We start from the raw sequence: 14,018 nt of genomic DNA on the forward strand, positions 1-14,018 counted from the left end.
TATGAGATGGAAGTTTCCTATATTAAAGAATAAATAAAATCTCAGTCCTCTTCAGCTTGTGAAATTAGTTTCTTGCTTCATCATCAACATTTTTCAATAGCACATTAGCAATAGGATTTTGAAAACGCGTACTTTCCAGCTCCAGTTGTTACTAGATACTGATGTTGGATTTCCTTTCCTCACATTTTTCTTGACTTGTGGGAAAAGTTGGGTTAGAAAATTTGCCTCTGATAATGGTTTGGACGTGCGCACACATACACTGGTCGAACCTTGGCCTTCCTAACAAGCTCTGGAACCAGATCTGACATGTCTCTTCGGGTGTTATTGTAGCAGCACTGGATGCCCATTGCTCTCATTCTTTTGCTTGTAGTTCCCAACTGGTATTTAGCTCTGGTTTAAAGAGGCATTTAACTGACTTTTATGGATCTTGCAGGGCAGCAGAGAAGGCAACTCCCAAGGAGTTGGAAACAAAGGTTCCTCCAAAAGACACTCACAAGTAGGAAATAGTACTAATGTGTCTATATGGGGGAGCTTGATGTTGTCTACAAGAGTTAATTAGTTGCTCCGTTTTTCCTTTTGTTTTAAAGTATTTGATGATTATTTAGAATAAGTCTTAATGAGATGTCCCGGTATATATGCAATTAAACTCTCATAATTTTGTTTTTTAGTAGCATGTTTTTGGTATCTTAGTAATGTGTATTTACAAAGAAGAAGATCATACTTGTTTTACAAAGTAACAAACATTTCTCCCTTGATTATAGCATTTTATGTAACAATGACGAATGGATAGGGTCAGGCAGAGCTGGACAAGGTCTGTCCAAATCATTCCGTAGGAGTTTGGCCCATCCTCATCTGATTCAAGGTCTGTCCCAACCTTTTCTGCAATGGCAAGAGCAGTGAGTCAACCATTTTATGGAGAGGGTACATTCCATTAAAATTATCTTTAATGGCACTACCGTCGCCAAATATTAAAGATGCTTTGGAATATGAATTATGCCACCAACTTCGCTATACGACTTATTTCTAGTCCCTGTTTTCTTTATTCAACTGTCGATGTTGAATTCTGCCTTTATGCGTCCTTCGGCTTTGAAATTTTCTTCAATTGGGGGTCTCTGTGCTATGGTTTGTTTGTTAAAGATGTAGGAAGATGGGTTGGTTTGGTTACACAAAATCAAACTATTTTATCTTATATAATCATTATAATTTTTCCGAACTTTTATATAAAATATAATAAACAATTAACTTTTTCAAATCTCAAAACAAGAATTATATTAAAAAATTATATTATAATAATATTTTATTAAACTTTTAATAGAATTTCTCATCTTATCTCATCTAAATTGTATAACCAAATGAGTGTTTACATGTATTTTCAAAATATATATTTGGGATTAACTTGTTTTGGGCTATGCTATCTGGTTAAAATTTTGATTGCAAATATAAATTTAAATGTTGATAGGAAATGCTACTTCAATATAACGAGATGCAAGTTGAACGAGAGTGTAGTATACAATATTTTTCTTATTTTTAATGTTTGTGTCTTTGTAATGTGGTGGATCACATGTTTCCCGTAACATCAACATAAATAGAGATGTGTGTCTCTACTACCTTCTTAAGTACGTGTCATTTGTCTCCATATGGCTTAATTTTATGAGACTATGTTGCGTGAAACAATATATTAGCATTCTAACTTCTAAGACAATGAAACTGTATATAGAGTTAAATAAACTTTACAGCTGTATAAACAACTCGAGTAATGGGTTCCAAAAATATATGTCACGCTTCTGACAGCAACTACAAAAGATAAGATAAGACCAATGTTGAGACATTTTTACGAATTAAATTAAAATTAAAATAAAAATATGGTACAGAACTCAAAGGTCGAAGTGTACTACCAAGAAAATGCAAATGGTTCCAAGAAATTAGATAGATGGAGATAAGTTTACCACACAATACAAAGAGCTCAAACAGAGAATCATATGTATCAGAGGACAAGAATCCAAGACATTGAATTCTTGGCAAGGAAATTAATGGGAAAACTCTTGATTCATTTGAGTCTATTATTCGTTCATTTTTTTCCGCTAGATAAAAACCAAACTCTTTCCGAAGCTGACTACTCCCACCAGATGGGAAGAGTTGGTGAGGCCTCACTTTCGAACAAGGCATCAAACGCCTCTTGAAACACTCCATTGCAGTAGAAATTGGTTTCATTGGAATCGGGAAGCAAGACTAGACCTGCAGCAGACTTGTCCTTTATACCATGGGAACATGAGTACTGAGACACTTCATCAAGTTGCTGTGCTGAGCTTATGGATTGACTTGGATGGCTCACGCTGGACCGCACCAAGTGGCTCAAATCCATTGCTGAAGTTTGTGTTGGATGTGATGACAGAAGATAGAGAGCATAACCCAAGTCAATGGGTTGTGTTGGTCCACCAGACAACATACTGTGGCCACCCCTTCCACTTTCTGCTGAAACAATGCTATTGGAAAGAGGCTGGTGGATGGAAGCTTCAGGGGTTGTTTGGCTGCATAGTTTAGGGCCATTTTCCTGTAAGAAAGAAAACATCTTATTTTCCTCATTGTAAATCACGGCGAAGGAATTCGGAATACTTTGTCCTTCGGTAATGCGCAATCCCCGGTAATGATTATGAACCATAGCTTGTGCTTCAGAGCTGACCGTCCCAGGCCAGGTGCCTCTCAGAGAAGTAGTTGCATATATGTGGGGATTACTGAATTGCAAGATTCTCGAGCCTGGTTTACACAGAATTTTCAGTCAATGTTCATTGATATCAAATGGGTAATTAGCAATTCCAAAGGAAGTTTGTCCTTCCAAGTTCATTTGAGGAACTAGACACTACCAATACCATAAATTCCAGGAAATTAAATTTCCTCTGCAACTACCTAGCAATACCATAATAATTGTAGCACTAGATGGACTTCCTAAAACCCATTGTAGACTGCAGACCAAATCAACCTTGACTTTCATATGTGACTCGATGAACTCATGTGGAAGTTCGTGAAAAATCTCAGCAAGTTATGACTAGTAAAGAATAAATGATGTAAACTTAATTATTTAATTTATATATTTAATCATTCAAATTTCATCCTCAGTTTCGGACCAAATACCAAGCAAATTTACAGTATTAAAAACTGCAAGAAAAACCTCTTCTTAGCAGTTAGATAAGAATCCATAACCTTTGTAACTTGACCGAAACTCCTCAGAACTCAGGTACAGGGGTTCTGGCTGAGACTTTCTTCGGCGCAAGTTGTGTCCATCAAGACGTTTCCGGCAACTTCTCTTTACATCATCAAACTCCCCCAGAGAATGGAATCTACAACAATTTTTTTTTTTTTTTTAAAGAAAGAAAGAAAGAAAGAAAACCCATATGATTGGACAGAAGTTTCTAAAAAAAAAAATCCAACACTCCGATCCAACTCTAGAATTGAAATAATATCCTTGTCTACCAATGAAATGCATGCTCTGGATATAATACCTGCTGCATTGTTGGCAGAAACGCTGCTCTTTGCCCCCAACGATTACAACTGGGGTTTTAGAATGGCGTTCGCAAACCCTGTGTCGCCGGTAATAATCCCTGCAGATACTGAGGTCTGATTTGCATCCATCCACTAAACATGAAACATTTTGAGTTCCACTCATCACCCGAGTCCGTTTCAATGGCCCTCTGTACTTTAATCCGTCTACAGATCTCTCCTCCAAACCGGATATCCCACGCAGTTTCAAGTCCACCATAATTCCTCCTCCATTATTATTATTATTATTATCCTGTCCTCCCAAGCTACCGGGACCAACAAGGCCAGCAAAGCTGCTGTTATCCTCTTTTTCCTCCAACTCAATTGAATCCCACGCAAAGTCGTTCCAGTCCCAGTCCATAGCAAGCATTAGTAAAGCTCTTTCACAGACGTTTCTTCCCCTTCAACAATCACACAAAAGTGAATACTTCAAGAAGAATCATGAAATGAAAGAACCAATGGGTTTTGATTTTCCTTTTTTTTTTTTTTTGCTTTCGGTCAAAAGGAAATTAGTAAAATTTAGTGCTTTGTAGAATCCAAAAGATCAAGAACAGTGAACCACTGTTTCTGGGAATTTTTGGTGGCAACAATGATAAAGTCAAATTGCAGACCAGCTAAAGTAATACATGAATACAAATTGGACCTTTTTTGTTTCTCTGCTTGGGGATAGATATCGGAATTGCCATATATAGAGGGAGCAGTTCTCTCAATTTAAAAAAGAAACAAAAAACAGCAAAGGAACACCAAATATCCCTCTCCAGAAGAAGGCAAGGACAAAGTCTCAACTTGATGAGGTAATAAGCTATAGGGACAGAAATCATAAGATTAAACTGTATAAAATAAAGAGCTTGAGAATTACTGGAGGAAGGCCCCATCTGGAGCAGTTTTCTAACCTATGTTGTTTTCCTGTTGGTCCCCCTTTCCAAAGCCTAGTTGGGTTATTAAATTTGGAGTTGAAAATAAACTTGTAAACAATTTAAATGCAAAAGAGAGAGGAGAAAGAAATAGCAAGATGCCAATGGCAAAGAGAGGGACAGGTAATCTTGCTTACAACTTTTTAAACTCCACATATAAAATAACAGTAAGCAAAAGAAAAGGTACAAGATAGAATGAGGGAAGGTCTACGTGGCAGCCAGTTAAAGTAGTATGATAAAAATTCTGAAAACGATATGTATAGCAAGAGAGTAACGTTACTCGTTATCTCAATTTTTATCATATTTTTATTATCTTATAATGTGACAATAAATTATTAAAAATTATTTATTATATTTTATTTATAAATTTATTATTTAATATCATATCCTGAAATAATGATAAGATGATAAGAGTTGAAATAATAAATAGATTTTTTTATAGCAAAAAATTAATTAGTTTATGGATTAGTTAATTTATGGATCAGTTTGTGACTGCAGAAGATAAAAAGAAATTAATTAGTTCACCCCAAGATCATGGTTTTGTGGCACACCCTTCCTTCAATACCCTTTTTATTCTTGATGTTTAGTTGTCAATAATAATAATAATATTTATGAAGAAAATAAATCACTACAAAAAAAAAAAATATTTATGACAAATTATTTACGACGATAATAATTATTTATGATAAAAATATACTCATTTTACAAAAAAAAATAAGTTATTTTTTATCACAAATAAGATTGAATGTTGTTACCTTAATTCCTCTAAGATAAAATATTTTCTTCTCCAATCATGTTATTTTTTTTAATTAAAGGAGACAGCATAATGATCTTTCTTTCTTATCAAAAAAGGATCAACTCCAATTATTTAGAAGTTCAATGTCACTTTACTTGCCGACTTAGCTAATTTGTCTTATTAAGCATAGATGCATGGCTTTTGCTAATTTGGTTAAGATCAAGACTTTCGACAAGATTCTCAGTGCAAAATGCTTTGATGCACATCAGACATTAATTGCTAATTAATGCTAGTAATTTGTTTCTGCCTGCCTTTATGCTTCAAGCATATTCATTTTCTTACCTCTTATCTCTTTAATTAATAGCTATATATAAGAATATTAAGGGACTTCTTAATTGACACAGCTAGCTAGCACAGATCATCAGTCTCGCATTAATATAATATGCCTTGGATGCTAGAGTTTTGACTGAAAATTAAAATTAAAGAAAATCAGCAAATGCTCGCTCACGACCGGAAAAGTTCTGGTAATTAGTTGAAGAAAACAGGGTTGCGTGCATGTGGCTTTCTTTTTCTTTCTTTTTCCACGTTATTTTGCTTAGCAAAGTGGGTTGGCTCATGAAGCTGTAGTAGTAGTACTAGAATCTTCGTGACCTCGCATCTTTGTTTTTTCTTTGCTTTTTTTCCTTCTTTTCCCTTTTAACATGTATCATTAATACGTTATGCGTGGGGCCATTATTAAAGGAAACTCAATTCTCGTGTAAGCAAGCATGACAGATTTCTAAAGCATGCATTATGCTCAAGTGAGAAGATAAATGAGATGCCTCTTTTGTCGTGAATCCACTTGCCCCAAAAAAATAAAAAAATAAAAAATTACAAGCTCGAGAAATATATATAGGAGGTAGGAAAATCTCTCAAACTGGTGCATTTTTATTTATTTATTTTTCTTTTAAATATATTTAAACATTATAAAAAATATACACATTTATTAGTAGTCACTTTTTTAATCATTAAAAAATTAAAATATAAGAGCCGTGGAATTGAGGGGACAAAATCATGAGGGACTACTTAACATGATTTTCATCTTTTAAACCATTCTGTAATAGAGTAATGCTACATACAGTCGTGAAATGCGTAAACGTCGTGCAGTCGCTTTGAAAAAGAGTGGGGTCCACTATTAAAAAATTAATTTCTTTTCAGGTGGGTCCCTTATTTATTCACTTTTTTCAAAGCGACTGCACGGCGACTGCACGCTCACGACTGCAAGTATCATTTCTCTCTATAATAATATTATGATATTATTTATCTGAATTTATAAAAATTCTTCAAACATCTTTCTCCCTTCACCCACTTCCAAAGTTGAAAACGAGGAATTGATCTCTTTCCAGGTTGTATCAAATGGCACAGCCCGATCGATGACCTAATAATCTGGTTTATTCTAACTCATGTGAAACTACCGACGTTTGTGCCTAAAGCTAATTCATGTGAAAGTTTGAAACTATCACTTGTTTCAGAAAAATTAAGTTGATCATGGAAATAGATAGATTTATGGATATATTGTTTAGGAAATACATGATCTCAACTCAGCTAATTAATCTCAAAATTTCTTTTTCAAATTTCACTCAAATATAAATACTTTTTAATTTCAATTTTTTATTTTTTTATTTTTTTATCTAATCATTACCTACTCATTATAAATTTTTCAAATTTTCAAACAAAACACAAAAAATAATTCAACTTTTCAAATTCTAAAACAAAAATAATAGTAAACAATAATTATACTCTAACAATATTTTTATTCAACTTTTTCTCTCTCATTTCTCAAACTCAATAAAATTTTTTAACTCAAACTATGTCATTACTATTCATAAATTATTTCATTACTATTTACAGATTTCTCATCTCATCTCATCTCATCTCATCATTCCCTAAGCATCTCCTATCATTAATTATTTTGTCACGTGTGGGCTACTCCCACTCAATAAGGGGCCCAATACATAAATATTTAATTAAATTGGATGGAATGTAAGGTTATGATTCAAACTCAAAACTTCTCTTATGATACTATATATGTGAAACTACCGCTTATCTCAAAAACTTAAACTGATGAAAATAGATAGATTTATATATATATATATATATATAGGTTTATGTTTATTTTCTTAATATCTAGGTGGTAAAACATGATGATCAGCATCTCAAGGCTGAGTTAACCTACACATGAAACTGATCAGGAAAAAAATGAAGAAAAGAGAACTCTAAAAGAGTTACAAAGCCAAGAAATAGTTCAAAGTTCGAGGCAGTTGTGCCATCTCTTTTTGACATTAACCGAGGAGGGGAGGCAGGTGGCCGGTTACATATATAAATCGAATGATGATCATGTGATCATGATGAAGACAGCTTCAAAAAGGAGTGTAAAATTGCAGAGAAAATATACTTACAATCGTGAATTGTGTAACCATCGCGTAATCGTTTTGAAAAAAATGAATAAAACATGGGACTCACATGAAAAAAATTAATTTTTTAATAGTGGATCTCACTCTTTTTCAAAGCGATTACGCGGCGATTACGCACTTCACGGTTGTATGTAGAATTACTCAAAATTGCATCTGACTCAAAATATGTTCGAAGTTATCAGTTGGCTTCTCTATTGGATGGATGTGCACCCCTTCATAAGTAGTCACTACGATGCCTTCATCTTTGGTTAGGCGTTGAACTTGCTTCTTTACACAGCAATCTTGAAACGTACAACGATAGTAGCTTCTGCAAGCAAAAAGCACCTGATCATGATGTACGTGATGATCATCGCATCATGATCACGGTATATAATTACTAATAACATGACTTGGATTAATGGTTTTAATTCCAATATGGGAATAATATATTGCAGTAGTACTAGTGAGTGGTGTTATGTATATATTAACCATCATATTGTGAGTCCAATTTAGCCACCTTGTTCGTGTGTATTAAAGGATAGTTACTGGAGGCCGGAGCCTTTAACATTTTTCCATTCTGAAAATGTTTCTTAATGATTTTTAGATTAGGATCTAGCTAATCCAATCGAACTGATCATTTGAATTATATTTTGTTAAAGAGAAGTGCTAGTACGACCACAAAGAAATTTTAAAAAAATAAATCTACAAATTGATATGATTTCATATGATACGTCAGATATACTTTATATATAATAAAAACAGATTTACAATTTAACAAAATACCATATTAAATCATATCAATTTATGAATTTATTTTTATATATAAAAATTTTTCATAGTGAAAATATTTCTCTTTATGAAATTAGATCATTCCAAAGTTGTCCAGACATGCATTAAGTTACATTAATAGGATCCAGTACTCAAAGTTACATTAACAGCCACCACTTCTGTTGGGAGCTTTAATTAATTATATTATGATTTTTTTAAATTTTTTTATATGTATTTTTTAATATTTTTAAAAAAATAAAAAATATATAATATTATTAAAAAATATTTTCTTAATTATTAAGTAAAAAAAATAAAAAATTACAACCGTAACTCCAAGCAGTACGAATAAGCGGTAAGATTAGCATCTTTATATTAAAAAAAAAAAAAAAAAACCCCTCGATAGAGAAACATATATATTTTTTTCGCAGAGCATGCATCCCATCCATATATATTTGCTTATTTTCTTTTTATTTTCTTTCATATTTTCTTGTGTACGTACGTACGTTTTTAAAACCGACCGTCCGTATTCAAGATGCCTGGAAAATGTGATTCTTGGGAATTTCTTGTGAGAAAGTCATACAATTAAGTTACTAAAAGAAGAATCAAAGCTGAAAGGAAAAACTCTGGAAGAAACAGTACTACTGTACGTAGGTTGTTAATGCATCCTAATCCACTAGTGTCACCGATCGAGTTCACCCATTGAGCTGGATGCTTAATTGGATGCATGCAGCATGAACGTTTTGGCAATATATATAAAATGAGTACATCAACCCTAGATGGCCAGTCTGAAAGAAATAATTGCACTAAACTGATCATCTTCTCAACTACTTCTTTATACATAGATGGCAGAATCCTATATACTTTTGGAGGGTTCTAATTTACACAAAAATTAATCGAACAAGCATCAACATGCATGCAGGAACTTCCCATTCACAACCCAAGCTTAGAAAAGGCGACCAAAAGAAAACGTGGCAAAATTTAAACTAACCTCGGAAATTTGTTGTTCTTAACTGCCTTTTGACCATATTTTCTCCACCGATAGCCATCATCGAGTATATCAACCTGAGACCTAGTTTGAAAAGCATATCTGGGCTTCCTGATCTTCTTGATCTTACCTTGTTTTCCCTTGCTCTCTTCCCCAGCAGAGCATCCATTTGAACTAACAGGGCAGCACTGATCATCAGCTGGTTGTTTAACGTCCTCTGCCGATCTTTTTGGGAGAAGGTTTTCTGTCCCCAACCCCAAGAACGTCCCATTCGAGCTCACACCAAGATGTTTCTGAAAAACATTAGAGCTTCCCATGTTTGTTGAGATAGGAAAACTTGACTGCCGCCCAGTAGAAGAACAGGGGAAGAACATTTGGTAGTTTTCCATAGGAAGCCAGTTGAGTTTGTAAAGAATAAGATGAAGAAGGAGATCAGGAAGAATGTCCGAATAGGTTTTACACTAAAACATGCAAAAGGTGGGGGCGGCTGCCTAAGCTAGCTAGGCGGCTATGAGCATGCACAGATTCACCATGCATGTATTGAAGCAGTGCAAAATAGGAAGAAAAATCCAAACAGATAAATAGGGGCGAGCCATGTCGTGTACAACACGAAAAAAGTTATTGATCAGAAAAAGAAAGGTGGAAAATGCATGGTGGCGGCTGCATCATTCGAGTAAGACTATACAAGACTATACTTTCTTTTTCTTAATTTTCTTTTTCCTTATTTAACTATATTTTAACGTTTCTAAAATTGATCTATTTAATTCAGATAGTTAATTGAGATAAGATAAATTAAAATAAAAATATTATAAAATTTAAATATTATTTTTATTTTAAAATTTAAAATAATTAAATTATTTATTTTATTTTATTTAAAATTTTAAAATAATTATAATAATTAGACGACACTAGTTGAATTGAGATTTATTTCGTGGTGAAAGCTGTAATTTCCTTCTACCAATTTTGTAGGTACATAAGATTCAGACATGTATAACGTGCAGCTGGCTGCCTTTGGACTGATCTGAAAGTATCACAAGGTGTGCTGCTAGACCATTAGGTTTAGGTGCCTGTCGTGGATATATAGCAATATGGTACAGTTTTTGTTTTGTTTTTGGTGGCGGATGCAATGTTCTTAAATGAGATTTGTTATTCATTATTTCCATATGAATAATTCTATTTTGTCCTCACTCATGTATTTAAACTTTTTTATTGTTATTAATTAAAGAAATTATTATTAATGTATTAATAAATTTTTATATTTTTTTAAAATATAAAAAAATATAAATTAAAAAAATTAAAAAATTATATATAATGTATAATGATGAGAAAATTTTTTGCTCTTAAATATATCGCCTGCCTGCATGCCGGCTGATGCACATTTTTATTTTCATTTTTTAAAAGCTCCTCTTTTCAATGAAATCGGTTAAAACGTTTATTTCCTGTGCTAACCTTCCACCGATCCACACGCGCGCATATATATATATATATATATATATATATATATATATATATATATATATATACACTAGCGGTTGGGCAATGTGCGAGGCACATTTGCCCAGTTGAAAAATAACTTATTTTGTAAAATATAAATATGTTTTGGGTTAAAAAAAAAAAAACGTAATCATAAGTAAAATAAGTAGTATATAGAGAATTTTTTATGAACTCAATTTCTGCACTTAACAAGTGAAAAGAGATATGGAGAATTTTTGTGATAGTGATAGTACTTCACTGCATAAATCGAAGCAATCCAACCGAAGAAAAAAAAATGAGAAGTGGTAAAATGAAGGGTTGGATTTAAATCTTAAAAATTTTAATGTACCAGCAGCAGCCTCGTCCTTCAAAAAACAACACATGTAGATATCATATCCTTAGATATGATTTGGATCGATGTATTAATAGTAGTGACATGGTTTGTGAATAGTAATATATAAAATTATTTGGATTAAGATGTTTTATTTGATTTTAGAAAATGAGAGAAAAAAAGTTAAAATAAAAATATTATAAAAGTTAAAATATTATTGAAAAATAATTTTTTAATGTAGTTTTTGTTTTAAAATTTAAAAAATTTACATTTAAGAAAATTGTAATGATTAGATTAACAAATTAAAAAATATTTTATATTTAAATAATATTTTAAAAAATATATAAAAATTTCTGAAAACTTAAGAATCTATTAATCTCTTCCTCGAACTTAATAATTTTGTTTGGGAAGAGATAGATTGTCAATTCCCTCCTGACCCAATGATGTTGTAAATTTTTTATTTTTTTAAAAATGTTTATGATGATTAAAAAAATACATGAAAAAAAGAAAATAAAAATAAAAAAATGAAATACATATTTATGACATATTTTCAGGTTACTTTTTTATTAGTTGTAGCAGTTCTCTTTAGTTAATTAAGAATATTATCATATTTAAATTATGTTAAAACTCTAATTATTTATATAGTTATACTTTTTTAAAAATATTTAACAAAATTTCATTATTTATTTAATGATGAAATATTAGTATTTTATAAATGGCTTGGTTATTTTGAAATTAGTAGTACTTATGTAAAATCCTGTATGTCGTAAGATTTTCTAATTGATAAAAAAAGTACATTTGCCACATCTGTCAAATTGAAGAAAAAAATAAATATAATTTCAAATATTAAAATAGTCTAATGTATAAGAATAAAATTATTATTTATTTATGTTCATAATTTATTATGAAATTTAAAATATATTAAAAATTCAAATTAATTAGATAATTTTTTTTGCTTAAAAATGTACAGTAAAATTTTATTATTTATTTAATGATAAAAAATTAGTATTTTAATTATCTATTTTATGTTAGTTTAAATCAATATTTAGTATTACTCTATAAAAGTCTAAATAACTTAAATAAAAATCTAAAAAATACTTATCACACAAATTTGATCCAATCAATTCAATTATATGTACTTACTTTTACAAATTCTAATACAATCACTAAAAATTCAAGAATTATAAATAAGAATTACATAACAATCCAACTATAAAGCAAGCATTTGACAGAAGTAATAATTTATTTTACTCTTTAGATGAATACAAAAAAAAGTCTATTTAAAGAGAAAGAAGTAATATAAATACTTGCAGAAAAAAACATGCGAAAAAAAAAAAAAAAAAAACTTTACACTGTTTATTATTGTTGATGATGAAGGTAATATAAACAATTGTAAAAAAAAAAAAAACCTCTACACTGTTCATTACTGTTGATGAACAGTGACATCAACAGTAATGAACAGTATATACATAGCCACTTTTAAGTATAAGCGACTCTTGAGGCGCAGATATAAATAAATAAGTATATTTATAATGAGTTATTCATGATAAAAATAATTATTTGTTATCAAAGTTGATTCATTTTAATAAAAAATCATGATATTTGTAGTAAATAATTGATTATAAATAAACATTATTTTTAGTGTATTATGTATATACATATATGGCAGTACTACTGTACCGTCCAGCTCTTACAGTGGAATATGGCCGCTAGTGTAATTTGTCCTCTTCTTTTTTTCAAATTATTTTATAATAATATTATACACGGTTATAAAGTGTGCAAATTTTATACAATTATTTTAAAAAATAATAAGATCTATTATAAAAAAAATTAATTTTTTTTATATGAGTTTCTATTTATTTATTTTTTAAAAAAATAATTATATAACGTTTATACACTTACAACTACGATTATCATTTCTTTGAAATCCGTTCATATACAAAACGTTAGTGGCTGGCAACTAGGGCTCGTTTGTTTTCAGAGATGAGATGAGATGAGTTGAGATTAAAATTAAAAAGTTGAATAAAATATTGTTAGAATATATTTTTTAATATTATTGTTGTTTTAGGATTTGAAAAAGTTGAATTGTTTATTTTATTTTGTGTGGAGATTTGAGAAAGTTGTAATAATGAAGTGAGATAAGATGAGATGTTTTTGAAAAACAATACAACTCGATCGATCCCCTGGCTACGCCATCAATCATCCCATATGAAGGCCATGACCATTTGGGTATGGTATAAAATGACAAATTAATTATTTGATATCTGCCTCCAATATTTTCCCAAATACTTTGTAATTATAAGGATATTAACATGCATGGCAGATTCTCTTGTATGCGATATTAACACGTCGCTTTTCTTGGCAGTCCTCTCTTTATCACAAAATAATTATATATAAGAGCATTTTCATCCAATTTTCTAAATGGCACTTCTCTCTATAATTTGAGAATAATTTTAAAAATTTGGTTAAAATTTTCCTATATTTGAATTCATATTTTAGGAAAAAAGTTTAGGAGGGTAAACAATGATTTCTCAAATATAGAGAATTGCTATTCATTCCCTGAATATTTTTTATTAATATTTTATTATAATAAATAAAATAATTTCTTCTTTTAATTATCTACAATTTCTGTCATATACATATTTGTTATAGTTTTAAATAATAATTTTAAAAATAATTTAAATAATTACAAAAATAGAAAAATTAATTTTAAAAATATTATCATACCCGCAAAAAGATAATTTAAATTTTTATTTAAAATATTCACTAGAGTAATAATTTAAAACATAAGAAAAAATATTGAATAGTTAAGTTTGTAAATAGAAGTGAGAGAAAAAAATAATAG

General features: G+C 30.6%; 2 protein-coding genes across 2 annotated transcripts; both read right to left on the reverse strand.

Moving 5' to 3' along the window:
• Positions 1–1,853: 1,853 nt before the first annotated feature.
• LOC118349597 (teosinte glume architecture 1-like) lies at positions 1,854–4,234 on the reverse strand. Its single transcript, XM_035694901.1, has 4 exons — positions 4,178–4,234; positions 3,498–3,935; positions 3,199–3,335; positions 1,854–2,754 (listed from the first exon to the last, which is right to left on the reverse strand). Exons 2-4 carry the CDS (start codon positions 3,902–3,904, stop codon positions 2,114–2,116), a joined length of 1,185 nt encoding a protein of 394 aa, XP_035550794.1. The 5' UTR covers positions 3,905–3,935; positions 4,178–4,234; the 3' UTR covers positions 1,854–2,113.
• Positions 4,235–7,337: 3,103 nt separating this feature from the next.
• On the reverse strand, positions 7,338–9,913 carry LOC118349598 (probable WRKY transcription factor 75). Its single transcript, XM_035694902.1, has 3 exons — positions 9,373–9,913; positions 7,784–7,944; positions 7,338–7,600 (listed from the first exon to the last, which is right to left on the reverse strand). The coding sequence occupies exons 1-3, from the start codon at positions 9,756–9,758 to the stop codon at positions 7,584–7,586; spliced, it is 564 nt and encodes a 187-aa protein (XP_035550795.1). The 5' UTR covers positions 9,759–9,913; the 3' UTR covers positions 7,338–7,583.
• Positions 9,914–14,018: the final 4,105 nt, after the last annotated feature.

This window comes from Juglans regia, chromosome 10, assembly GCF_001411555.2.
Source record: "Juglans regia cultivar Chandler chromosome 10, Walnut 2.0, whole genome shotgun sequence".
NCBI lineage: Eukaryota > Viridiplantae > Streptophyta > Magnoliopsida > Fagales > Juglandaceae > Juglans > Juglans regia.